The sequence below is a fragment of the Fusarium fujikuroi genome, chromosome FFUJ_chr05 (assembly GCF_900079805.1).
Source record: "Fusarium fujikuroi IMI 58289 draft genome, chromosome FFUJ_chr05".
NCBI lineage: Eukaryota > Fungi > Ascomycota > Sordariomycetes > Hypocreales > Nectriaceae > Fusarium > Fusarium fujikuroi.
The window spans coordinates 263,746-290,808 of NC_036626.1; the positions used below are offsets into that span (position 1 = coordinate 263,746).

Below are 27,063 nucleotides of genomic sequence, written 5' to 3' on the forward strand. Positions count from 1 at the left end.
CTAAGTTAGTATTACTAACTTTTAATCTTTTTATTATATATACTTTTGCTATATATTTAATAATTATAAAAATTGTATTTACTAAGCTATAGTAGCCTATAGGGAGCTTTACGCTTATAAAAGGTAAAAATAAGCCCTAGCTATTATAAGAGTCTTATTACTATAATTTAATTAAATAATAAGAGGTATACTCTTTTAATTCTCTAGAATATAAAGGTATTATTTAAGTATACTTTATAATATATTAGCTAATATATTAATATATAGCTATATAATATACTATAAGTATATATTAATTAATATATATATTTTAATTCCTTATACCTTTAACTTATTATAAGTATTAATTAATTAAATAAAGTTAGGCCTAGGTGCTATCTATTTAGTTTAATAGTATTATATTATATTCTATTAATCGGTTATATTTATAGGCATAAAGTTATAAAATGCTTTATATAGTGCCTATTAACTTAAGGATAGCTATTTTTGCTAAATATAAGTATAGAAATATATCTAACTAAATAACTGTAGCTTAGTATTTAGTAAGGTATTATTCTTAAAGAAATAGTGCAATTTAATAAGTTATTCTTTTTTCTACTTAGGGGTTTAATGCTATAAAAGGCTAAGGCTTTATTATATTTTAATTAGCCCTCTATTAGTTATTATAAAGCCTTCCTTTTATAACTAGAAAAGGATATTTTTATCTTTAAGAATATTTTTAAAGAAAAGCTCTTTAATATAATTTCATAATGCCTTAATATTTTCCGTTTGGGCCTAAGTTATATTAGATATTATTTGATCTAACTGCCAAGTCTAAAGATATTGATATAATACTCTATAAGAGGTAGAAATAACTTAGTTAAAATATGCCGTATAATATTATTTGCAGTTATTTGGTTATAATACTTTTATTATTTAATTTAAATACAGAAAGCATTAAGGTTAATAGGGGGGCGCCCTTTAGAGCTTATTATAAAGTTAAAAGAAAGATTAATATAATATAAGAAAATAAATTTATATTAAGAGGCTTAAGATAAGACTGTAAAGAATAATATATAGCCTTATACTATAGTATATAGCCTTAAGATATAGTATATAAGTATATTATATTAATTATAGCTAGTAATACTAAGAAAAATATTTAAAATTACTTATAATAAGGAATTATAAGGTGCTATAAGATACTATAAGGTATTATAAAATCTATATATATATCTATTATAGATATAATTTAAAGATATAATTAATTAATAAAGTAAGTTAATAAAAATATTAAACTTTTGCTATTAGGTATTATAATGCTTTATATGCCTTATAGTTATTTATAGTAACCTATAATGCTCTATAGTGCTTTATATGCCTATAATGCTGGTTATAATTTATAACCTATAAGCTATATCTTTATAAAAATAAAGACCTAAAAATTAATTATAGGTAGCTAAAAGAAGTTAATACTATTTTAAATAGTTATATATAGAATTAAAATATCTTATTTACTGCCTTTTACCTTTTTAGATTTAGATTTACCTTTACCTTTAGACTTCTTTTTTTTCTTTTTATAGTTAATAACCTTATAAAAGAATTAAAAGAGTCTATAACACTCCTTTTTAGTAAAGTCTTTTAATATATCTATAAGGTCCTCTTTACTATTAGATAAAGAGCTACTGCTATTACTAATAATAGAAATAGTATTAAATATAGCCTTATACTTTTTAAGAGTTACTATTAAATAAGTTAATATAGAGATATATAAGGCACTATAAATATATACCTCTAATATAGCTGCAGTTTAGTCCTAAATAGTTCTAAAGGTAATTAATATAGCCTTTAGATAGAGCTATAATATAGTAATAAATAAAAGCACTATTACTAAATATATACTTATTATATAAAAGTAATTTAAGTATTATAAATTTATATAGATAGTAAAGTATAGTATTGGCATTCTATAATAAGAATTTAAGTATATATTTAGCCTTAAGGTTTTTGCCTTTTTTTTTATATAAAAAAAGTAAATTAGGCTCTTTAAAAAGCTATATAAATTAATATAATATAATATAAAATAGAAAGTAATTAAATATCTTACTTTATTTTTATTAAACTTTATATATATAAGGCCTTTATAGGAATAATTTTTTAATATATTTATATATACCTAAATAGTTAACTATAGATTTATAGGAGGGCATTTAGCCTTATAATTAAAGGTAGAGGTAAGAATTCTATTAACCTCTTTAGCTAGATACTTAAAAGTATAGTTACTAAAGTTATATTATAGAGCTTCCTTTATAGCTTTATAGTCTTTATTATTATTATATTTAAGGATATATAGCTAATATTTAAGTTACTCCTTTTTAATAATATAATTTTCTTTAAGAGCTTTATTATTTATTTCCTTTTTAATATAAATAAGTATTTCTATAAGCTTATTATAATATTACTTTAATTTAATATACTTTACTTTAAACTTTTTAGTAGTAATATAGGCTTTTTTAGCCTTTTTCTTTTAAGTAGTAATACAGTTAGCTTTAAGTTTTTTCTTAAAGGTAATATATTTCTTTTTAGCCTTTTTAGTAGTAATATAATTAGCTTTAGCCTTTTTAGTAGTAATATACTTAGCTTTAGCCTTCTTTATAGTAATATACTTAGCTTTAACCTTTTCTATAAAATAAGCTTTTTTAGCTTTATAGGCTAAGTGCTTCCTTTTAGCCTTTATAGTTTTATAAAAAGGTATAATATTATAAAATTATATAGATCTTTATAATATTTAAATAGATCCTTTAATTAGATATTAGCCTTAAGTTACTTATATAATATATTAAAATATAAAAAATAAAAGATAAAAGAGATATAAAAATAAAGCCTTTAATTATATAACTTTAATTAATATAATATAAGGGTATAAGAGGGTATAAAGGTAAGGTAAAAGAAGGGTTAATATAGGCTAAAGTCTAGCGCCTTAATAATCTAGCTTTAGATATAAAATTAAAGGGAGAATATACTTTAAATTACTTTAAAGTAAAATAAAAATAAAGCTTTAAAGTATATAAATTTAATAAGGTATATATTAAGTTATAAAGGGTAATTATAGGTAAATATAATATACTAAAAGTAAAGATTTTTTACTTTATAAAATATAATAGATTTAAGGGATAAAAATAAAGCTAAACTTAAGATTAATAATAACTATTATAAAGTTATATAAAGCTATATAACCCTTTTAAGTAAGAGGCTATAATTAGTTAAATCTATATTTATCTTGCTTATATTAAATTATAAGGAATATTAACTATAGCACTATATGGTATAGGGTCGGCCTACTAAGAGATGAATTTTGGTATAGATATCGATTTGGCCTTCTGTATTTGGCGCCTAAGTTAACATGGCAACATTAGCGTATCCTAAAGACTGCCCTTGTTGCGAATCCACTCTACATTCGCTAGATGACCTGAAAGAACACCTGCGAACTCGTCAGGTTTGTGTATTTTGTATTCAATATCATCATCTCTGACACTATATAGTCCCAGGTTCAGGCGCTCGAAGACGAGCTCTTTCGTGTTATTGAACGAACTGAGTTTAGTGCCCCCAGGGCTATACCGGATACACAGACGACAGACACTACAGATACAGGATCCGATGACACTAATTCTTTATCAGAGAGACGTCAGCTAATAGAGGGACCGTCGAGACCGGCGAATGATCCCCAGGTCGAATCTGACTCTAGCCAAATCAGCAATTATTTCATCGACCAGTCCGAGAAGGGCTTTATGCATCTGCTCAAGAATGGATCTCCTCAGTATATCGATGCGTACAGAAGATTTAGGGAGCAACGCTATTTCGAGTTACGTGTTGCTTTCAAAGAGAATACTGGGCAACCTTCTGCAGGACTTGTCCATTACTGGATTCCAGAGGCCACGGTTCAAAAGTTTGACAATGCTGCTGTTTGCACATACTGGCACGCCCGCTTGGGCGCTGACGGAAAGCCTGTAGGGCGGCCCTACGATGAAGTTGATCTTCAAGTTCTCAAGATCGTGGGATACAAGGACAGGAGTCAAGCGGAGTTTTGGGTACAGACTGTCGGAGATCCTGTCCTCCATCCAGGTCTTATATCCACAATCGAAAAATGGTCAGATGATCCAGAGGAACCAGAAGGTAAGGCCTTGTTCCGATATAGGCCTACCTATATGACCGTTGCTGAAGTGCGAGATAAATGGCCCCGCCAGTACGAGCACTGGATGAACGGTGCAAAGCGCCAAGAGGATCGCAAGGCTCTCCAAGTACTTTATGGTCACCGAGCAAACCTAAACCACGAGCGATTTGAGATCTCAAGGCTGGCTTTCAATTGGGCTCCGACATGGTGTGACGAGAAAGTTGTCCATAATTCGCATCCTTTTGCTCTGATTACCTACTTTAAGAGCGATCCAAAAGTGCGAACAGGAGAGAATGATATGTCGCTGATCGCACCCAGAATCTTCAAAATCGTGCGATGGCGTCGGGGTGAAGACGGACAACTTCTTTTCACCTACCAAAAGCTTGGAGAGTCTGAGCTTGAGGATGATTTAGAGGAGGGAGATTTAAGAGCTGTAGAGAAGCTTGATAAGAAGATGCTTGGTGTATATAGAAAGAAAAACAGACTATAGGTATATTACTATCATCAAAATGAACGGAATTTAACCTCGGACATTGGTGCAGCCACTTCCATGGAGAAAGAAAAGCTGCAGGGTGGTCTTTGGGTCACGATCAAAAGAATATCGATGCCTGCATCGAGACATGACATGGGGTCTAGACTAAGGACTTGAGCTGAGAGTACTGTATATGTGACGCTTTGTGCTCATAGAAAGGCAGCGCTTACATGATGATCTCACTTTATCGTAGCGCACAGGAGGGATTCTACAACACCCAAAGAGAAGCATTAAAAGTATTACAAGATGCTTGAACTGAATGTGTTCAGAGACTTACTTATAAGCCTTGCACCCTGATTGCATTTTGTTGTCAAATACCCATTTCCTAGGTTCTTTGCTGGACGCGTCATCGGCAGTCCAAGGAGTAGAAAGCAAGGGAGAAAACTGCCATGTACACCGGAGGATATGCAAACGGAGGCAACAGTGCAGGTCAGATCAGTTATCCTCGAGAATAATTCAGAGATGGAAACCAAGTCGAAATATTGGTTTTACTATCTCAACTGGCTTTTCGATGGATCATACAAGATACTGCGAGTATTCTCTAATCCATGTTCTTTTCTTCAGATTGCAAATTAGCCCAAGCTGCTGTACGAACCAACGGTTCGATGTTCGCCACTCAGCCTTGGGATTCTCCAGCTCGATAGTATACCTCCTGAGTAACTGCGGCACCACCTTGTGCATTTCCATCAAACTAATGTAACGCCCAACGCAAGTTCGCGAGCCTGCACCGAAAGACAAAAAGCTATTTTCCATCTTGGAGAGTAACTCGGCGTCTGCAGTCAACCAGCGCTCAGGAATAAAGGACTCAGGATCCTTGTACACTTCGGGGTCCGAGTGAAGAACCCACGGGTTGATGCCGACAATTGTGCCTCCAAGAATGAATTGCCCGCATATCGCTGCTCCCTGGGGCGGGACATGTCGCTCCATGAGTAGCCCGACAGAGGGATGTAGCCGCATTGCTTCTTTGATCACAGCTCCCATGTATGGCAGATGAGTAGTGGATTCCTTGTATGAGATAGGATCGCTGAGCTTTACGCTTTCATTGGCTGTATCGATCTCGTCTACAACCTTTCCCATTTTATCTGGATGTTTGATAAGGAAGTAAATAATTGCTCTGAGAGCTATAGCGGTAGTATCCGATCCAGCAAAGACGTTGGTTGAGAGATGTGTAATAACGTCTCGGGTACTCATCTTGAGCGGGTCCTTGTCCTTTACTGCAGCCCACTTTGACAGGAAGTCCCTGGTTCCGTCATCGCTGAGCTCCAGTTCGCCGTCTCGTTGAATAGTTGTCCGAGAATTGATGGCCTTTAGGGTGAAAGTCAAGACTGCATTCCACGACTCCATGGCTGGAATTAAATAGGGAAACAAAGGGTTACCCAGTAGAAATGGGTGCATCTCAGGGACCTGTCCACACATAGATGCGTAGAAGAGGATACCTTCAATGGTTTCCATCATTCCATCAACATCTCCGCCCGTCTCTAAAAACCCGAGCTTCTGTGCAAAGGTTACTTCACCAACGACGTCGAAAGCATAATATTGAAGCCAAGCACCTAGATCAATGGGCTTTTGGGTCATGGCCCATTCGTCGAGACGTGAAGTGAAGAGTTCAGTACAGGAGTCCATTGCCTCTTCGGATCCAAGAAGACTGGTCAGACTGTAAGCGTGCGCAACCTTCTTTTTCTGTTCCCTGTGATAAACAGGGTCCCGTGTTGAAAAAAGGTTCATTTGCGGTCTCTTATTCCAAGAAATACTTTGAATAGGGTAGAATGCCGACTGGAAAGTCAATTTCACTATAAGCATATAGCTGGAGAGGTTAATTCACCAACCTTGGGGAATGCACCAGTCAACCCATAGATGGTTTTTATGGCTGCAGGATCACCAACAGATATAATTTTGGGTGCAATTCGAACAAGCGGGCCATGCTTTTTGTGTAGTTTGATAGCCGTCTGATGAGATTGACCTTTGTAAACATCGTAAAGTCTCCAAAGTTTTGTCCACTTTGCGAGGGACGGTCCCGGAATACGAGAAAGACCAGGCCGATATCTATTGTAAACATAACTCAGAGCCAAGAGTAAGACGAACGACCCCGCAAAGTGATACGTAAGAGAGAAGATTGCTGCTTTTACGACAGAAAGATTGACGTTAGGCATTTTATGGGAGTGGCTAGGGTTGGTAGAAAAGATATTATAAAGAGCTTCTACAAATGACACAGAGGAGTCAAGGCCGATGCGGGGAATAAAGTCAGACAGAAAGAATGAATAAACGTGGAAAGAAGAGTTGTTATATGTATATCAAGATATCACAGGGCTGATGGCATCTATGCACCAAATACGACCTTTTTCGGAAGTAAATGCGCAATCTTCCCGATGAGGAGATACCCCGGAGAAAAGGAAACCCTGACTACATACGCCAATCTTCGCGGCCAATAGCAATAACAATAGATCTGCAGATCCGCTGCTCATTATGCAGCCCAGCCCATGCACAAGACCTCGCCTACCCCTCTGCCCAATTACAGAGTTAGCATTAATCACGGAAATGCAGTGAGCTTGCATACTCGGAGGATACAGCGGCTACTGTTAATGTTCTAGGAGTGTGATGCATGCTCTGATACGTCAGAAGTATCGAGCATCAGAGGTCTGTACGAAGAACCCAACAGCGTGAGTTTAGGTAACAGTATTGCTGCGAGTCCAATATATCAAGGTGCTATCCTGCTCGATTTCGAAGCCTGGGGATGCAGCATGTAGGTATTTGACCAAAACGAAAGGATAATGCCATATCAGCGGCCTTGCTCTACCGCCCGCCAAGCTTGCCGAAGGCCTCCTCCACATTTGTTGGCAGTACATTTGACATTCCAGGCATGTACAAATCGATTTTAAGGCCACTTTCGGTGGCAAGCTTCTGGTAAGACTGTTTATTCACATTAATTATCTTCTTTCAATACGATGCGGGGTGCTCACCTTTTGAACTTCTTCATACTTGGCCAGAACAGGCTTCAAGTCTAATGCAACAGTATCAGGAAGAGGTCCACGATCGTAGACATTCGTGATGATTTTTGCAAATTGGCTAAGACCTTTCGAAAACTACAAAGTCTGAATATTAGTAGCCGCAAAGTGCATCTTCAAGCCGTTGGAACTTACTGGGCCAATCAAGTCTTGGAGGGCCTTCTTCTTGGTGTCGTCACCAGAGCTCTCAACTGCCGACTGGGAGTCGCCCATAGCTTGAAGGGCGCTCTTCAAGTTGATCGCTGCGATATTGATACGAGTCTATAGATATGGTCAGCTGATGTTTATCAAGGGGGCCATGGAAAGGCGGTACCTGTCCAGCTTTTGATTGCGCATCACCTCGTAGCGCAGCACAAAGCTGTGCTACAGCAGATTCAACAGCGCTTAGGTTTCGGGAGACTTCTTTCATTTTTGCGATGATTTAGTGCGATAGATGACGATTCTTTACAATGTTGGATGAAGTCGGTGAGGAGGACAGAATATTTAATTGATATCAAGCCTGATCTAAAAATGGCGGGGTGGGGCCGTCAGGCACCGATCTTGTTCGGTAATTAACTATCGTTAGCCCATTCGAGATATCCATTCTATTATTGCCGAGAAATACGTGAATCTTTGTTGATCTGTACCAAGTTATTGAGGTGCCAGGGTGTCTAACTGAACATTGGTGGCCAAAGCGATCTACGCTAGTCTCGCCTCACATTTTCGAAAATTATTGGGTGGCATCAAAAGCAATTTGCATAAAGGCCTAAGTGACCGGAGCCCAATCAGCACTTATTGTCGGGTTCTGAAATCTTTCAGCTCCCATTTTCAGCTTCCGCATTGGTAAGCGAGTCGGCCGCCCAAGCCAAGCCCATGCGTCTATCATACCCGTGAACCAGGCTCCTGGGTTTCGGGGGCTGATGCAATGTCCGTCTAGCGAGGTCTCCGGGGGCCCGTGTCTTTCGATCATCAACTTCCTGATCATCATTCTGGCCCCCTGGAATTAACAACCGCCAATGCCAACAGTTGACTGAAGTATGCATTCTCATCCGTGAACTGAGTAGCCGGTACTTACTCGCAGATAAATTCAGGAATTTGGACTTAGCTATACTTACATGCTAAATGAAATGGAGTATGTCCTTGATCATCGCGAGAATGAATATTCGCACCTGCATCAAGAAGAGCTCACCAGCTTTGATGGTGCCATAACGATAAACAAGATGTAATGGGGCCATTTCATAATCGTAAGGCTTGTAGAGTTCTGTTGGCCAAGAGCAGACTCAGACTCTCCGGGGAATCGAAACGGGGAGCAGGATGCGCGACGGACGAGCTAAGTTCTGTCTGCCGGAATAAACTCTCAGCCACAAGTCTCAACTACAAGTAACACTTCTAGCTCACAACTTAGACATTATACCAAGACGGACGAGCCTTTGTGTGATGCAAGTGATGTAAGCATCATCTGTCAGGTCTATCAACTCAAAGTAAAACGCTTATAAAAACATTAGTCGGTAGTTTCAAGCATAGATCTTCAATGAATTTGTAAATATCTCAAGTCACTTATGACTTCTTGCGCCGCAATTATGAATAGTAAAGTTAAGGTAATGCTTTGTCCTTTTACGTCTCGCCTAGATAGAAAAGTCTGGGGAACGACAACATGTCATCAAAGGTACAGAATTCAACCGTTCCAAGCTCAAAATCTTTCTTTATCTTTGGCAGCCAGCCCGCAACGGCTTTCTCAAGCTCAGCCTGATCCTCGCCTTCCAACCATCGGATTAGATACGCTATGCTAACGTGGAAACGGTACGTCAGGTGGTTAGGAGCGCGGAACCCAAAAGCGTCAGCGAGCCTGTCGCGCAGTCTTCTCATGCGTTTGTCTTCTTCGTCTGTCGCTCCCACAATATCGAGTGCCATGCCAAACTGACCAAATTGGAAACCATTAACACGCATCTTGTATGGCGGTGCCAGACCCTCCGCCATCAATGAGAGACCCAGATCTTTGATAGTCTTAGAAAAGTTCCTCGTGCATTCATCCAGAGGTAACTTCTCCAAGCCCTCTGGCCACATGCCAGGTTCGGCCTCTTCTTCGCGGACGCCGTCGAATACCGTCATGTGCCACGAATCGGGCGGGAGCAGACGGAATCTTTTCGAAAGTGTTGGATGAGAGGCGATGGTGTTGTATACATCCCAAAGCCCGAGAAGGACAGGCGATTCAGCTGGGATATGACAAACAGTCGTATTTCCAGGGTAACGCAGGGGATTTCCGTCTGGAGAAAACTTGGTGTGTACAGCCGGTGGATAAACTTGGCCGTCAGTCGCCATTTCGGCTACAGAACCGAAAATCATTTTGCGTCTTGCGATGTCAAAGTTTGCGCTGAAAACCTATCAGAGAAGAAAAGGGAAATGTGATTGACTGTCGTCGGTCCGAGAGCTTCTGGCCTTGGGTTTCTTATAGATCCCACGTGGACAAAGGCTAACAGCAAAAGGCCCATAGTTTCGGCAAAAGATAACGCCTCGGCACGAGATAGGAGTTTTGTGACCTGATCATTCCTAGACTACTCCGCACTGCCACTAAGAATATAGCGTTGGCGAAATCATGTCAAGGGAACCATGTTGGCGCCACAGGGCGAATACGTGGCCTGGATAAGACTCGGCTCGAGATAAGCATTCTGTAACTTCGATAGATACTTACGGACTAGCGTCAATTAGCTGGGAAAGCTTAATGAATAGTTGCCCACGGGGAACATTGGATGAATATGATTGGCGGTTAACCTTTATTAACTGGCTGGTCGTTTCTTACTGCCGAATGTATGAGCTACGGTTGTGTATATTGCGTCCTACTATATATATCATATAGAGACGTTGATATTAGCATTACCTGCCTGCCTTCACCGTCACCAAACTAAAACAATCCGGACTACATAGACAAGCAAACAGAACCAATGTCTCATTCCAACAACACGGCCAAAACCCTTGACGGCCCCGCGGCCACTCAGCTTGATTGGATCGCCGACGCGCAAGATGCCAATGCTCAAGAGCATGACCTCAAGTTCTTCGATGCCCTCAAGCTGTATCGTAAATCTGTTTTATGGGCTCTTCTCATGTCTACCGCCATCTTCATGGAAGGCTATGACACAATGCTCATGGGCAATATGTTCGGCTTTCCAGAGTTCCGGAAGCGCTACGGGCAGCCTGCCAAAGGCGACACTTATCAGATCCCGGCTCCTTGGCAGGCTGGTCTCACCAACGGTAGTGCTTGTGGCCAGTTGGTTGGCTTATTGGTGTCTGGTTACATGACCGAGAGGTTCGGCTTCCGCAAGACCATGACCCTTGGCCTAACTGCCAGTGCTGCCTTCATCTTTATCCCCTTTTTTGCTCCTAGCCTTGCGGTCCTTGAGGTTGGCCAAGTTCTATTTGGTGAGCTGATCGAAACCGTTTTCAATATGACCCTGTCTAACAACTCAAACTCAGGAATTTTCATGGGCCTCTACCAAACGATTCCTGTCGTGTATGCTAAGGAAATATCACCCGTTTGTCTTCAGGCTTATTTGACGACTTGGGTGAACACCTGCTGGGTATGATGTATCCGAATGTGCGATCTGTAATAGAGTGAGGCTGACGATGTTTAGGCAATCGGTCATCTTATCGGCGCCGGCATTCTTCGAGCCCTTCTCGTACGTGGCGACGAGTGGGGATATAGAATTCCATTTGCCATACAGTATGTGAAAAGTGTTTGGACTCCGTTCTAACAGCACATGTCGGCTAACACATGGAAGATGGGTTTGGCCCCTTATTCTGGTCCCAAGCCTCTATTTCGCACCTGAATCGCCGTGGTGGCTCGTCCGAAGAGGAAGATTGGAAGAAGCGAAAAAGGTACTAAAGCGACTCACATCTACGGAACACGCTCACTTCGACATCGACAAGGCTGTCTCTTTTATGGTAGTGACGACCAATTTCGAGAAGGCCATTAGCGCTGAGACATCATACCTGGCCTGCTTCAAAGGGACAGATCTGAAGAGAACACTGATTGCAATTGGTGTCTACTGTATTCAGACTCTCAGCGGCAACCCTCTACGGAGCTACTCAACTTATTTCATGGAGCAAGCTGGCTTTCCAACAACTCAAGCGTCCGACATGACCATTGTCAACTATTCATTGGCATTGGTTGGTGGACTCGTGTCGGTAAGTTCCCTTGCCAAGATTAAATTAATATGTTCATTAACATAAACCTTAGTGGCCACTGTTGACTCTTTTTGGCCGTCGATCTATATATGTCTGGAGTCTTTTCCTCATGCTTGTTCTCATGATACTCATCGGCGGAATCGGAATTCCTCAAGCTAACTCCTCTGACCATTCATATTCGTGGGCCATTGCTGCCCTCCTCATCGTCTCGTCATTCCTTTACAACGCGACGATGGGCCCTCTGACAAACGCGATATGCTCAGAGGTCCCGTCAACACTCCTATGCAGCAAGACAGTCGTGCTTGCTAGATGGTTTTACACAATTACTTCAATTACCGCTGGCGTTCTCACACCATATCAGCTCAATCCGACCGCTTGGAACTGGGGAGCCAAAACAGGCTTCTTTTGGGCAGGTGGTTGTCTCATTTCCTTTATCTTTGCTTACTTCTGTGTGCCGGAAACAAAAGATCGCACAGCAGCCGAAGTGGATATCTTGTTCAACCGTAAAGCGAGCCTGCGTTGTTTCTCCAAAACTTCTGTTGACTTGGTAGAGGCTGTGGTTGGCGCCAATGGCAAGGAGAGGAACTAAAGAAGCTAGGTGAATAATAGCCCATTAGTCTAGCCTTTTGACAAGATTGGAGAGGTGAGTCTTTGGTCATAGAATATGGAGAAGGAGGCGTTGTATAGTATTAGTCTAGTAAATCTAGGTCAATTCATGAGATCAGTTGACATCCCTATAAAAAAGGGGGCGGTCCACCAAAATACCAAATGCAAAAGTACTTAGACGTAACCCGCCTCTTCCTCTCGATCTGTGCCTCCGAGAGGGCCCTGCCAAAATCTGCAAAGAACTTACTCCTATATGATGCGCCACGTATGTCGCGAATTCTCTCGACGGCCCACTGATTTTCTTCTGGGTCCATACACTCAATCGCGCAAAGAAATAGGGCTCGAAGATATCCGGGATTCAGCCCTTTACCATCAGTCATGTAGCTTTCTTCCCAGTCATCATCCACAATCTGTTTAATGGACTGTATTGCCTCTCTAGAGCCAGTCCATTTCGTCAATGGATCCCCGAGGACCCGATCTATCTCGACATACTCTGCATAATAGGCTGTATTGCATATACGAATGAGATCTATGATGATGTTTGCAATACTGGGCGCCAATTGAGAACGAATATCTTTGGCTGTTTGACGTTGTATCATCGATCGGCTTTCCCATAAAGCCTGTAGTTGTGATTTGATCACAGTCATACTTCTGACGACTTCATCCTGGTCACTTCCAGACTTGCGCGTGCGACGATAGTGTGTCTCCTTTGCAATTCTTCCAGATATAATCTGCAACTGAAAGTAAAAGTCAAACAATGGAGCACTGAGGACTTGATGTAAGTCCGTCGACACATCCTGCTGATGGCCTGGTAGTGTCTCAAGCAAAGGCAGTGGCCCCTCGTAGTTTGGCAACATCTCGTAGAGTCCTTCTGAAAGTAGTCCTCTCCCGCCCCCTCGATTGGTGATAGTTTGGATGATCTTTAACCATGTAATCAGACGTTTACATAACGGCGTATGTGTCAAAGGGCTCTGTGCCCAGGACTTGACCCTCTGTAGCAAGGCTTGACTTGGATCTTTGAAGGCAATAGTCTCCTCATCAGAAAGAATAAGCTCGAAGACACATAAGATGAATATGGCTACTAAGGCTGTGCTGAAATCATGGTTATGTTCATCCAAGAGTTCGTTAAGCGACGCCCTGGCATGAATAGCGTAATCTATAGCTCTCGCTGGTGATAGGTTATACATCATAGTATGATGTAGTGTAGATATGGCAGTGATAGCTTGGCTGACGGCTCGATAAGACTTATATCGCTCGACCATTTGGTACTTTGCGTGATGCCAATTGACTCTGTCGAAGGGCGTGATGCCAGGGCACTCCACCAGCTCTAGAAACACTGTTGATGATTGAAGATGCTCATCATGCGCTCTGAGAAGATCCATGGTTGTGCATAACTGGATGTCTCGCGATATGAGGCTCGACGTTGTGTCCGTTTCCGCTTGGTTATCTTGAGTAGATAGTGGACTGCCGCTGAATCTCCCCAGTCCAGTGTCAATCCCCAGGGGAGCATCCAGTGCCCAGTCGTCTGGGTGATGAAATGCATTTTGGCGACTTGTTTCTAGTGGAGAGACCGTACTAGACGTGCTACTTTCACAATATCCGGAAGACGGGGGAGTGGGCTGAGGTACAGGTGCGACTTCAATCGTTTCTTTGGCAGGCGAGAATTGATTGAAATCTTTTGAGACTCGCTGCTGGGCTTGTCTTGGCTTGTATACGCAGAAGCGCTGTGACTTTGTGCAGTTACGACAGGTCGGCTTCGCTTCGTCGCATCTAACCTTTCGAGATCGACAGGTCAGGCAGCCGGTCCGCACCCGGCCGCGGTACTGTTGCGGCTGCTGTATTCCATTCGTTTCTGACATTGCGCTCCTTGGACCGGACGACGGATGGTAAAAGCCTACGATACGAAATTGCCTCATTCTTAACGTACTGTGCCATCCCTTGGCTAGCCTTAAACGGTAGCGTGTAGTTGCATCGTCTGATTATAATTAGGACCACGTGGGGTACCCGATATCGCTAGCCGAGACTTCTTATCTCGTGCCGAATGGCGAAATGGGGTAGGCTAAGTGAGACCAAGTCTCAATTCCCAAGAGCGAACTCAACGCCGCATTGGGCGAATGCATATTTATGCTCGCCTTGCCTCATTGGAGTGCCACGGCTGCTTCACCCACTTCCCAGTATTACACGACAAGGCCTAGAAAGCATTAAAACGGACACTTGTCAGCCAAAATGGCCAATTATGATTTGCAAAATATATGTGCTTTCTGTGTTGACGTCGCAAAGGAGGCTGGCGAGATGATTTATGCTGCACGGCCAACGTTGTCAACCACATCCTCAAAGAAAAACAGCCAGTATTTCTCCTCTAACTCTTAGCTATCTTACTAACATTCTTTCAGCCGCAGATATTGTTACCGAGACAGACCAGGCCGTCGAGAAGGCCATCTACGAAAGACTTCAACAACAGTTCCCAACGTTCGCCTTTATCGGTGAAGAGACATTCAAGGATGGCACCACCCTCACCGACGAGCCAACATTCATCGTGGACCCGATCGATGGCACATCCAATTTCGTTCATGGATTCCCAGTGGTCTGCGTGTCTATAGCCCTCGTTATACATGGACAACCTACTATTGGCGTGGTATATAATCCGTTTCAAGATGAGCTTTGGAGTGCTGTCCGAGGTGGAGGAGCATTCGCCTCACAGGGTAGCTCGACGCCAAGGAAATTGCCACTGAGTTCATTGCCTCTAGAGAATCTGCAAACAGCCAGCATTGGTTTGGAATGGGGCAGCGATAGAGAAGGTCCCAACTTCGATCTGAACCTCAAGGTATTTACAAAGTTGGCCAGGACTGTCGCCTCAGGGGGTCACTTTGCCAATTCTCTCCGTTTCATGGGCTCAGCCGCCATCGCAATCTGTCGTGTTGCCGCAGGGCAGCAGGATGCATTCTGGGAATGTGGCTGCTGGGCGTGGGATGTGGCAGCAGCCTGGTGTGTTTTATTGGAGGCTGGAGGTATCATGGTGGATGGACATCCCGGCAAGATGCATCCTCCTCTACATAATAGACGATATCTTGCTGTTAGGCCGGCGACCACTGGGCAGCAAGAGTTTGTAGAAGAGTTCTGGACCGTAATTGGAGATAGTCGGTCAACCTATGGCCCTGCCTTGAGGAAGTAGTCAGAAAGACAAATGTGCATAAACTGGAGGAATGAGGGGAGAGTAAAGTCAAATTGTACATATACTGGATTGACTTATTGGCTTTAAAGTCAACTGAAATCGAGGCCCATCATTTACGCTGTAAGAGGAACTAATCTTGCACAATTAATTTATATCCTCTAGTATCTATTTTGCCAATGGTGCTTTATGGCCTTTGCTCTTAGCAGCCTGGATGAGTGATCGAGAGCTATGCTGATGCATTGTGCCTTTCCCAGCTGGTTCTAGGCACTTGCTTCTGTTATAGTATGCCGTCTGCAAACACTTCTGGTCCATACACTATAGATTTAAAAGTCTAGACTCTATCCACCTCTGCATTTTAATATCCCAAGTGATAGGAAATGGCACCTAGCTGTCTATAACTAAGGTAATAATAGAGGCTATATAAGTATATATTCTCTAATTAATAAGTATACTATTAGGGCTAGAAGGCCTTTCTATCTTCTTTTAACTAGCTTCTTTAAATTGCCTCTTAATAAAGATAAGTTTACTTAAATAAGCCCTAAGGAATAAAAGGTAAGGTTTAGTTAAAAAGGTAAACAATATATAAAAAGTCCTATAATTTTATAAAGGGTTAATAATTCTTTTTAAAGACTATAATATTTTAATAGCTAGCAGTAAGATATACTGTTACAAAGCCTAAAGACTAATTATAAAGCTATTATCTAGGCTAGAAGTAACTGTAACCAGATTATTAAAGTTTTCTATCTAGAATATATAATTTGCAATTAATATCTATTTTTCTATAATAAGTCTATAGATTCTGGCATTAACTTCTATTAAGATGCTCTCTCTTATTTAATTATAGATGCCATTAGTGAGATAATATATAGTAACTACCTTAGGTGCCTCTATTGCACTATTGCCTAGCCACTTCCTGCCGAGGAGTTCGCTAGACTAAATAGAACAGAAAAGAGTTATCTGCTTTATAGAGATCTGGGAAGCAAGATATACGTAGGACATATGGTGAACAGCCCAATGCTCATTTGGTTGTGAGACGCTAAACCTTAACGGCCCGTGCAATGAGCCACCATCCCAGTTGTGTTCACATTTCCTGCAGTCTGCGTCTTGGGCAGTGGATAGAGCATCAGACTGCTTACTGGCTGCTTTTGACCTGGCGCGCTGCAGAACGTTGAACAGCAATGCCGAAGATCGTGGCAAGAATTAGTAGACTTCTTGTTTAAGGAAAGCTTCTAACGAAGCCAACACTTGTGCATCTGCGCCTGGATCCTAATTTGATTTAAGCCAATGCCGGAGAAGATAACATACTCGAAATCGCACTTTGTTCTGTTCTGGCTCTGGGGCAAGCTGAGCCAGATCGAATAAGAACACCAAAGCAGTAAGCAGCTCAGGTGCTGTGCAAAACAGCTTCTAGGTAAGGAAGAAGGTAGACTCCAACTGATCTGTCTTGGCCTTATCGTCGTTGTGAGTGAGGTATTTGACGATTTCTGCCAGGGAGAAGTGGCCTTTTTGTGGCCTAGACAAAGCAGGGATTTCAGGGTCGGAGCTACCGAGTGTCGATCCTTGTGATGTACCATTCTCGACCTTGTTTTGTGATTTCGGAATGATTTCGGACCGGATTGTTTGGATGGAATGTCTTGTAGATGTATCTGCGAGCGCAAATCGAACATTTTTCTTCTCTTGCGCAACGCCAACATCTGTCGCGGATTTGATCGAGTCTTCGATTTCGACCGTATCGACGAGACTGGAGCGGGAGCTGAAGCGTGACTTAATTCCGAGAACTACATTCATAAAATTGTCCGCAGAGACTATGATTCCCCAGGCAAGTTTCTGAAGCTCTGTGGCAGAGGTTGTGGCAGGGTCTGAGCCATCGTCCGGTTGGTGAGACACGAATGACTTTGTGTTCTTGATGTATTGGTCGAGGAGGGAAACGCGCTTAAGGATCGATAAACGAAGTGTCTGTAGGTTCTCGGCGGTATCTATCGAGAGATTCATCGATCTAAGGGAGTATTCGAGCACCTTGAGACGGGGGATCAGTTGGATGGAGTGATAGAGGATAAGAACTGTACGTACTAGGACTTTTGACAAGCTTTCAACAACGTGGCTGTTGCCTTGCTCAGTAGCGGATAGCTTTGCTTCTATGGCATTGGCAGCATCTGAAAATGGGACTATGGTTTGTAGAAGCGGCTTTAGGCTCTGGGTTGTAGAGAAGATAATAGTTTGATGGAATCTACCCTTGATGACCAGTCTTCAGGATATTGCCTTCCCCCCAGCCAGAAGGCTTGATATGGTGAATGATGGCCAACTCGCCAGGGCTAAAGGAGAGTATATAGGTGATAGCTGAGGGTGCGGCTGGGGCTTAAATGCATAGCGGGTACGCATGAAGAAAGGAGTAGGAATTGAGCGGAGACGGTGGAGAGACGATGAATCTGTTTCTGATTTCGCGATCATGGTAGTGTGTATTGTATGAGACGTGAATGCTTGATTGAATTGTTCGCTTGTAGATGAGAATTCAACGACGCCCGTGGTGTCTCTTAAATGTCCATGTAGATAGGGTCTAAATCCACGGGCTTAGAAATGGCCCTATTTAATAATCGCCTTGGTTGGCACCATTTGTAAGGGACCAACAGCTTGGCTTGCGCCATGGCGGTGGGGCAGAGGCTTTTCTTCAGTCCTTGGATTTTGTTTCTCCCCTCTTGTTAGCGATAAGCGAAGCCCTCGGGATCCCCGCCACAGCATTCCTCATCCAGCCTCTGGCAGTTTGCTAGGGGCCCCTGGTGTCTATCATTAGTCCAAGCACCTCAACCGCGGCTAACATGAGTATCCATATCCAACGCGTTGATTCAATTTTGCCGTCGACTAAACCCCTGCTGTCATTCAGAGGCTGGGCTAGTGCTCGGCCGAGCATGTCTAACAGCCTTGCGATGATCCACCCTCCAAAGTTGGACGCTCAGGCCTCAATCCAGGCCAAACATTGAGATCGTTCCCGTGGATAACACGTCGTTGCTCCCGGGCGATCCCTGTGCGGAGAGATATATGACTCAGAATGTTCGATACGTTGGTCTCGCTGATGCCAAGATAACAATCATCTTCCACGAAACGCAAATGCCGCATGCCGCTTCAATAATTATCAACTGTGGCTTTGGAAAAGCCACCAGGCTTGGCTGGAGGATTATCATCTGAGATTACCTCTTTTTAAAACGATGAAACTGCCTTGCCAGGATCCCTGGCCTCAGCAGCGACAGTCAGGCGATTTCTCCACTCTGGAACTTCCAAACTCGTAGGCCAAGATGGACCCTTCTTGTATTGTAGATTCGGCTTCAGCTAGACGAAGATGCTGTGAGACGAAGACAAATTTACCTTGTAGGTACGCTTCCAAGACAACAAGAGCATCTTTTGTCGTCTCATCAGTGAATGTCGGTGGGGTCATTCTCATGATGGTTTAACAAGACGATGTATATCGGGGAACGTCGCTTGCGGGCGTAATATATGGTGCCCCGGTTTGCTACGTATATCATGACGTTTGCTGGATTCATGCACAAGGCAACCACTACATGCTGCTAATGGAGGCCTCTCAGAGCTCTGAGCCTCCATCCCATCCACCATAACTAGAGGCTGGGGAATATGGAAATCTTGAATTCATTCAAACACTGCCTGGACTTTCAAATTCTAATTGTTGTCTTTTTCAAACATCTTCCGAGCCATTACCATCGCTTGGGTATGCAGATACTGTATCTCCTTCTCCAGACACTCGTTACGCTTAGTCAGAGCCTGAACCACAGGGTCCCGATCTCGCTGTAACTTCAAGGTCTGGACCCCAAGACTCAGCCGCTGCAGGTATTGCTGTTGGACTCTTGCCTCTCGACACAGCGTTCTGCGTGAAGTGTTGTCTTGTAGGGGTTAGTTCTTTTGTTCAATGTTGACGTAGAGCATGCATCCTTTACGAACCGTTGGTACGAGTGGCGCCGAGCTGCTTGGTGGCTTGGCGAGACATTCTGTGGACTTGGAGCTTGAGGGATATTGGCTTGGGTCGGTTGGTGAAATCAATGTTTTTTTTCATTTTGCTCTGTAACACACCAAGAACAGTCGAGCCTTGATATAGCTTTCAGAAAAGGTCTCCCTATCGAACCCTGACGCCTGCAATACTATCAAAATGAGGTTCTTAATGTGTAGATCCAACCTGGCCCATAGTCTCACCGTCTGTGCACATGAGCTAGCAAGCTGTCATGAACCTTTAGTCTGCACCAAGCTCTCCCAGTTCCGCGTCCTTTGAATCAAGTATATCGTCATGTTTCAATTTGATCTGCCCCTGTTTGTGGGAAGTCTAACTCAAGCCAAGTATCACGAAGGATCACCAGATGACCACCAGTGACATGCTGTGGGATCCAAGATATCGTCTGATGTTGTCGGGACCAAGGCAGCTGAAAAGACACAGCCTAAAAGCAAAGATCCACCGCGAGCCTCAGCCATGCTAACCTGAAGAAGCCTCAAATGTGTTCCCTGATGATCAATCCATGGCACTTGATCGGTGCGCGATTTAGTGCATGGGTTGGTGTAAGCCATTAGCCAATGGAGACTCGAGCAGATCGGACTTGCCCGAGCCGATATAGAGCCGTAATTCCGAGACTCGCGGATTGTTTGGGTGCTAAATTCCGAATGCTGATTAAGCTCTCAGCCACAAGTCGCTCGACAGGTACAAGTGTTTGTACACTAGACAAATTGAGACAGTTTTGGATAGAAGCATGCCAGTGTGATATGTCATAACCTGATCTGGTTATCCATGTACCTTGCAACGTTTCATATCGACCATTGCCGTGCTATAATTCCGGTGTTGGCAGCCCTAAAGCATATTCTCATGGTAGCAGATCATATCTCCGCGGGCGGGATCGCTTCACACCTTGTCCGTCTAGCAACAGCTACGTCAGCCGTTGGCCTAGTGCTGCATGTAATCCTTGCTGGTCCGTATAATACTTGAAAACTGTCATAGCAGTGGGGAATAGGGCTGTGTTGTGATCACCCTGGCTCCACAAACGAGCCACGACCCGACCCTTCATTTGGAGCTCAGCCTGTCTTCCAACATCAGATACGACATCACTGACCTTCTCATTGTTACCGACGTCTATCTTTCAGTCCAAGGATGAGACGTGACTTGCATCAGCTTTCAACTCTGATAGCACCTCCATGTCATCCCAGTTCATCCGAGGATCCTCAATTGCGTGTCAATGACCATAACACAGTATCCAATCAGGCAGTTCTGGTTAAGCGAGCACGGTGGGAAAGTCTACCATGACCCTGCCTCTGGCTATACCTGGTATGATCGTCGCGCCTGGCTGTAACTAATCTACACTGCCATGAAGAACCTACTCTAAGCACAACTCTCTGTTTGAGAACAATAACCATTATGTTCGGGACCAAATAATGTTGATTCAATCACTAATATTAGCCTTTTTCCCCTTCGCTTATGAAACACAGAAATGGCAAAGCCTATTGTACTCCGTATCATCCGGGACTCGGCGGTGCCACAATCATAAGGGAATGCGCGCGGGAGCGACTTGTTAGTAGAGAGATCAATGGAGCTACTAAGCCCGGTCCGCCAACATAGACTGATCCTGATCATCGTGGAATATCGGCCGACTAATCCCCTGCGAGCCTATACTCACATTGATGTACTTCGGTCTGCCCGTTGGCTTGGCCGTTACCGGCTCCACTGGTCGTTTTCGCTTTTGCACAATAGGCCAAAAGGCATTCACAACAGACTGAAAGTTGGCATTAATCTGTTTGTAGGTAGAAAACGCCCGTTATTATCCATGTCCTTCACTATGAGACGTTGGGAGGTTCAAAGAGTCTTCAGCCCCAAGACGGAGTTCAATTACACAAATCAACGCGTATGGGGAATCTACTCCTTAGTCTCGCTAGTGTCTAAAATTATTACCTTTGGCTGAAATGTTACCTATTCCGATGGCTTTCCCTAATGGGGCAGTTCCATCCCAGGAGAGATAGCAGGAGAAGACATGAATCCTCCAGGACCTTTCGCCTAAGTTTGCTATATTTACTCAGCGTCCTTTGAGTGGCGGCCGGCGACATAGAATTCTGCTCTGTTAGACTGCAGTCACTGCAGGGCTTATCCAATCAGCACGCCCTTGCCGGACGGGCTGCCTGCCACCAATTCCCATACTCCCCAAAGGCTCAAGCCACATAAACTACGTTTCTCCCTATGGATCATGGTTACTTGAAGAGGAACTCTATACTCAGTACTACTATAGTTAGATACATAACGCACGAAAGGGCCCAGAATCGGAGAACAAGGCTTGGAAATCAGTCCAGAACATGAAGAACAGGATGAGGAAAAGCATTTACGTTAAGACGCGCTATAAGCCCTATGCTACGTTAACTATTCCCAGGGACCATTACTCTTAGCCAACGCGACAGCGGTCAATTACAAAAGTTTGGCCTAGCTGAAGAACACAAACCACATCGCGGAGGGATTGCGTAAGTACGGGACCGCTAGAAATATGTCTAATTTGATTAGATGTCTAGATGCTAAAGTGTGTGTTTTAAAAAGCGTTCCTAAAGGGGCTCAAAGCACTAGACCTTACTTTATACAGATAAAAGTATATAAATAGTTCTATAAATTATGTAATAGGTATTTAATAAACTTAACTTAGATTTAATAAATATTAATTATAGTATTAAAAGATTATAATATAAATTAAAGATATTAAAAGCTATTTAAATAAAATATACATATAACTATTATTTCTTAAGCTTTTTGTTAAAAATAATTATAAAAGATTATTAAAATTAAGTATTTTAAATATTAATATAACTTTAATATATATTATATTTTATACTTTATTTAATAATATTTATTATAAATATATATATATATAATAAGTATAAAAGTAAAAGTATAATATATTTATAACTTAAATACTTAATAAAGCTTTCTTTAGCTTTAAAACCCTTTAGGTATAACTTATAGACTATAATAATCTTATATATATATATATATATATAATAGACTTTTTAATACTTTAAGCTAGTAGGCTTTTATAATAAGATTTAACATTATAGTAATAGGCATAGTTCATTGCTATAGCTGTAAGACTATTCCCTATGCAATATGGCCACTCTGTAGTAGCTGATAGCCTCGCCGTAGTACTGGTACTCCGTACACCTTATCAACTACTGGTTTCAACTCTTCCTCTCGCCGCTGGGAGCTATCACTGAACCTCATCTGCAACTCCCCTCCTGGAAACTTCTGATCCTCTAACGCAGTTGTCTCCCTAGTCTCGGGCGCTTCAACCCAGGCAACCAACTTGACGGTTCTGAAGGATTTCACACCAGCAGATGTATTGGAAAGCAAAGGTCTCTCAGGCGGAGTCGATCTTTGCGCCAAGGCGATCAGTTCCAGAATAGAGTCCCATGCCTCGCCTGTTTTGTGCTTGATGAAGGCAACAAAGACGGTGTGTATAAGGGCAATCGCAGCGTGCAGGGCAAGGCAGAAGATGCAAAGGTAGTCAAACCAGTCTTTGGCAGTCATGACATACCCATTGTATATCGCTCTCATCTCCATACGCTTCGACTTTCCAGACTTGAGGATCGCTGGCTCAGGGAAGATCTCTTTTGGGTCTCCCTTGTGCAGCAACTTCCGAGCCAGCTCGTCGTTCTCGACGCCAAAGTCGCCAAATGACCATGCCTCGAGGAAGCGGGATGCATTATAGTTAGGGATGAGACCGCTGCGAGATAAGCCATCCACGAATACGGTAGCAATCAGATTCTCAAGCTCTGTTTGCCTGAAATCCTGGTTGTAGACGCTGATGAGTAGCGTCTCAAGAGTAGTCCGCTTCGATCCATGAATCGGCATCCAGGGCAAGTGATCAGGCGAGCTATCGGGCAGTGTGGGAGATAGCATGTCGTACCAGTCCGGAGTGAGTCTGATGTCTTCCATGTATGGGGCCGTAGGTCTTGCGCGGACATAGCCCATGTGATCTGGGAAGTCGAGTTCCGTCTGAATCAAGTTGAGAACTTTGCCCGTGTAGTACTCGTGATAGATAGGATAGTCCTCTGTCGTCTGAATAACTGTCTTCCCTTTTGCCCAACGGGCGTCAATGGAGCAGGCGACGACGTTTGATGGCGGAGAGATATCTGCCGTGACATTTGTATGGCTGAATAAGTCTTTCAATAGTATGACCAGGCCTAGAGAGTTCTTTGTGGAGTCCCAAATGTCTGTCGCGATGATGAGCTTTTCCCGTCGGTCGTCAAAGATGGACTCATTCAGAACCGACTTTTCGTCTCGAAGAATCCCTCGGGCTGTCAGAGCTCGTTGTACATCACCAAGGACGTCAACCTTATCTGATACCTTGGCGCCATCTATTTCCATATCTGGCTGATCAAGCTTGTCTTCCCAATACTCGTCGAGGCCTTTCAAATTGGGGAATTTTACTGTCAAGTTTTGGCCATAGAGGTCCATTATGCCCTGCAGTTCGCAGTAGACCCTCGTAGCTGGAATCTTGGTTTTAACCTCATACCGCTTCGGCTTTGCCCAATCCAGACGCCTTGGAAACGGCGTCGTATTAGGATGCTTCTTAGCGAGATATTTTAAAGCCTTGAAGTGATAACCTCTCAACGCATCCTGCAATACCGCAGTTGGGGCATGGGCGGAATAGGCCCATGTGTTGGCGTCAGAGAGCAAGGCTGGCCTCGCGTATATCATCTTTCGCTGCCACACATCGTTTAGCTCAAAGCCATATCCCGTGTTGTAACCGTTCCACCACGAGATGAAGTGCTGGTACATGGGAAGGAAGCTATGTGAAGGACACCTATTGTCTGTGAACTGGCCGGTCTCGAGCGTGCAGTTGATTTCGGAGTAATAGGCTGCGTCGAGAAACCTGGGCCATAACTGGTCATCGCTTCCTAGAGAGCCAGATCAGCCATGAGACGTTACGCAAGATATTGTCAGGTATTCACCATTCAGCCAATAGATGCCGCCACCGACCGGCCAATCTATTTTCCTGGGTATCATAAGCACTGCTGTAGCGGGCCCAGCCAGGAGAGCCAGAGCACCGCTGATGAATATGAGAAGAATAAAAGCGCAGCGTTTCCATCGCTGTCCGTAAGGCACATCTTCGCCACAAGCCCAACCGAGACTCCCCAGGAACTCGGGGGACCAGAAGTAACTGGAACAGACTCTGTCAGCTAATAATGATATTCTGGCCTGTCCGAACTTCTCACCTAGGTTGAGAAAAGGAGAACCCCGAAACGAGTAGTCCAAGGACCATACCATCACCGAAGACCAGTTCAGAGCGAATAAGGTGGAAGATGATAGACCCCACGCTTGCGACAATGAGAAGCTCCTGAAGTTTAGCCGCCACCTGGAGTAAACCCAGCTTTAGCTCATCTTGATCCTTCAAGCCTTGAAGCTCATTGCCGGCGAAGAACCCTACGCAGTTGAGGGCTATAAGAGCGATGGACAAAAATGCGGGGATGATGTGAATTGCGCAGTGCGCGATTGCACGCGATCTTGATGAGTCCATTAAGACCTTTGGCGGTTCAGGATCGTTGCCCCCAAGGAAGGTCACTTTTTTGAGGCCAAGCATGCGGAAGAGGGTGCTGAATGAGGAAGAACGAACATATGAGAGACAGCGGCTAGTTAGAGTCATCTTGGAGCTTGCTGATATCTCCGCCCAGTCGTTACTAGCAGAATCTTTGCGTGTGGAGTGCATGTTGAGAAATTCAGAGCAGAATGAAGTAAGGGGAAGCAAAGAAGTGTGAAATGACAACCCTACGGGGAAAACACCGCAGGTATTTGTATGCAAGCGTCCAAGCTTGTGGCTAAATATAACAGGATGCTTGGGAGGTTGCACAAGGGTAAGTCTTGGTGGACAGCCTAGTTGAGACAATGGCCTCAAAACCCCGCCTCCATGCAGTAGTTACGGTCTCACTCCCTCATTAACCTATGGCGTTGGCTATTGCTGAAGCATGCCAAGGAAGCCACCACAGCCTTATACAGTTTTGAGCCCTGCCATAGGTCTATTTGATTGCGGTGGCTACAAGCTGAAAAAATGAAACATCCATCCACAAAGCCCACAGATGATGTGGGAAGATGTGCAATGTACCTGGTCGTCCGGCCTGGGCAGTTATCCTTGTTGTTACGGAGGTAGCCGCGAAAAGCTCCGGCCCAAGGTGACTTACGCCACAGTAGCTATTTTTGCTAGGTACAGGGAGATACAAAGAGATTAGATAGCTTATAGAGGGATCCCTCTATATCTCCCCTATAGTTCTAGGGACTATAGGGATAGTAAGCCTGTAAAGTTATTACTTATATCCCTATAGCGAGATGATAATTAGCGCCTCTTATAATTGTAAAATTATCCCTTATATTTATGGCTAGTAAGCTTCTTTAGCTACAGTTTTCTTGGGCAAGAACTTTTCGCGGCTACCTCCATAGATCTTAAGGAATTGAGTCTTCTCCAAACCTTGAGTCTTTACTATAAAAGCCCCCTTTCAGGAGACAAAGAACATAGATATATATATAATAGTTATGGTTCTAAACAGGGAAACTAGTCTATATTAGGTTTATATCTACAGGAATATAAGGTATATATATTAAACTTAACCTAAGTATTATATCTCTTAATAATTAAGTAATATATATTAGACTTATTAATATAAAGAAGTTTTATTAATAGCTAGTAAGTTAAGTTCTATTTAATATTAAAGAAATATATATATACACTATAATATATATAAGTTAAGTATAGTTAGTTTAACTCTATTTATAGCTATTTATTATATAAGTTAAATAATATATATTTAATTAATATAGGGTAGTTAGCTTTTAATTAATAAGAAATAGTAAGGTATAGGTATATATATATAAAATTATATTAGGTTATAATAATATATAAAAGATAGAATTTTTAATACTGGCTTTTTTAATAATAAAATATAAAAGTTCTTTATATTACCTAAAACGGCTTAATAATAGAATGTATACTTTTACGGCCTGTTTTTATAATAACTACTTTATAATAGAAAGAGAATAACCTTATTGCTAAAGGATCTTAGTGTAGGGCTGTGTTTTTAGCTGTTAGCTAAAATGCAAAATTAAGTTAAGCTATTTTAGTTTTACTTTAATTATTTAATACTTAGCTCTTTATAATTAATTACCCTTTTTTTTAAATTAATTACTTAGGTTTTTAGTTTATATTACTATTAAGCTATATTTTTAACTTATAGTTTTTTCCTTTAATTTCTTTAATAAAAGTAATAGTTTTTATTATTATTAAGTATATATAGGACTCTATTTAAAAATATATATATAATTAAATATTAAGTATAGAAAAAGTGGTTTAATTTTAACTTTTAGCTTATATAGTCTAATTACTTATAGAAAAGAGATCCTTAATATATAAAGCTCTTAAATCCTCTATATTATAAAGTA

At 42.3% G+C, this 27,063-nt stretch overlaps 10 protein-coding genes; 3 read left to right on the forward strand and 7 right to left on the reverse strand.

Moving 5' to 3' along the window:
- Positions 1-3,382: 3,382 nt before the first annotated feature.
- FFUJ_06808 (uncharacterized protein) lies at positions 3,383-4,640 on the forward strand (the record flags this gene model as incomplete). XM_023576989.1 has 2 exons in its annotated part: positions 3,383-3,475; positions 3,522-4,640. The coding sequence occupies 2 exons, from the start codon at positions 3,383-3,385 to the stop codon at positions 4,638-4,640; spliced, it is 1,212 nt and encodes a 403-aa protein (XP_023430132.1).
- Positions 4,641-5,198: 558 nt separating this feature from the next.
- FFUJ_06809 (related to pisatin demethylase cytochrome P450) lies at positions 5,199-6,832 on the reverse strand (the record flags this gene model as incomplete). XM_023576990.1 has 2 exons in its annotated part: positions 5,199-6,455; positions 6,509-6,832. The coding sequence occupies 2 exons, from the start codon at positions 6,830-6,832 to the stop codon at positions 5,199-5,201; spliced, it is 1,581 nt and encodes a 526-aa protein (XP_023430133.1).
- A 640-nt stretch (positions 6,833-7,472) lies between these two features.
- On the reverse strand, positions 7,473-8,093 carry FFUJ_06810 (uncharacterized protein; the record flags this gene model as incomplete). XM_023576991.1 has 4 exons in its annotated part: positions 7,473-7,589; positions 7,640-7,762; positions 7,820-7,945; positions 7,998-8,093. 4 exons carry the CDS (start codon positions 8,091-8,093, stop codon positions 7,473-7,475), a joined length of 462 nt encoding a protein of 153 aa, XP_023430134.1.
- A 1,184-nt stretch (positions 8,094-9,277) lies between these two features.
- Positions 9,278-9,982, reverse strand: FFUJ_06811 (uncharacterized protein; the record flags this gene model as incomplete). Its single annotated transcript, XM_023576992.1, has 1 exon — positions 9,278-9,982. One exon carries the CDS (start codon positions 9,980-9,982, stop codon positions 9,278-9,280), a length of 705 nt encoding a protein of 234 aa, XP_023430135.1.
- Positions 9,983-10,602: 620 nt separating this feature from the next.
- Positions 10,603-12,431, forward strand: FFUJ_06812 (probable Maltose permease; the record flags this gene model as incomplete). XM_023576993.1 has 4 exons in its annotated part: positions 10,603-11,235; positions 11,290-11,378; positions 11,413-11,842; positions 11,895-12,431. The coding sequence occupies 4 exons, from the start codon at positions 10,603-10,605 to the stop codon at positions 12,429-12,431; spliced, it is 1,689 nt and encodes a 562-aa protein (XP_023430136.1).
- Positions 12,432-12,576: 145 nt separating this feature from the next.
- FFUJ_06813 (uncharacterized protein) lies at positions 12,577-14,307 on the reverse strand (the record flags this gene model as incomplete). Its single annotated transcript, XM_023576995.1, has 1 exon — positions 12,577-14,307. The coding sequence occupies one exon, from the start codon at positions 14,305-14,307 to the stop codon at positions 12,577-12,579; it is 1,731 nt and encodes a 576-aa protein (XP_023430137.1).
- A 367-nt stretch (positions 14,308-14,674) lies between these two features.
- On the forward strand, positions 14,675-15,620 carry FFUJ_06814 (QUTG-like quinic acid utilization family protein; the record flags this gene model as incomplete). XM_023576996.1 has 2 exons in its annotated part: positions 14,675-14,702; positions 14,842-15,620. 2 exons carry the CDS (start codon positions 14,675-14,677, stop codon positions 15,618-15,620), a joined length of 807 nt encoding a protein of 268 aa, XP_023430138.1.
- Positions 15,621-17,027: 1,407 nt separating this feature from the next.
- FFUJ_06815 (uncharacterized protein) lies at positions 17,028-17,612 on the reverse strand (the record flags this gene model as incomplete). Its single annotated transcript, XM_023576997.1, has 1 exon — positions 17,028-17,612. The coding sequence occupies one exon, from the start codon at positions 17,610-17,612 to the stop codon at positions 17,028-17,030; it is 585 nt and encodes a 194-aa protein (XP_023430139.1).
- A 1,674-nt stretch (positions 17,613-19,286) lies between these two features.
- FFUJ_06816 (uncharacterized protein) lies at positions 19,287-19,611 on the reverse strand (the record flags this gene model as incomplete). XM_023576998.1 has 2 exons in its annotated part: positions 19,287-19,507; positions 19,566-19,611. 2 exons carry the CDS (start codon positions 19,609-19,611, stop codon positions 19,287-19,289), a joined length of 267 nt encoding a protein of 88 aa, XP_023430140.1.
- Positions 19,612-22,731: 3,120 nt separating this feature from the next.
- Positions 22,732-25,342, reverse strand: FFUJ_06817 (uncharacterized protein; the record flags this gene model as incomplete). XM_023576999.1 has 3 exons in its annotated part: positions 22,732-24,533; positions 24,588-24,796; positions 24,852-25,342. The coding sequence occupies 3 exons, from the start codon at positions 25,340-25,342 to the stop codon at positions 22,732-22,734; spliced, it is 2,502 nt and encodes an 833-aa protein (XP_023430141.1).
- Between the last annotated feature and the right edge of the window lie 1,721 nt (positions 25,343-27,063).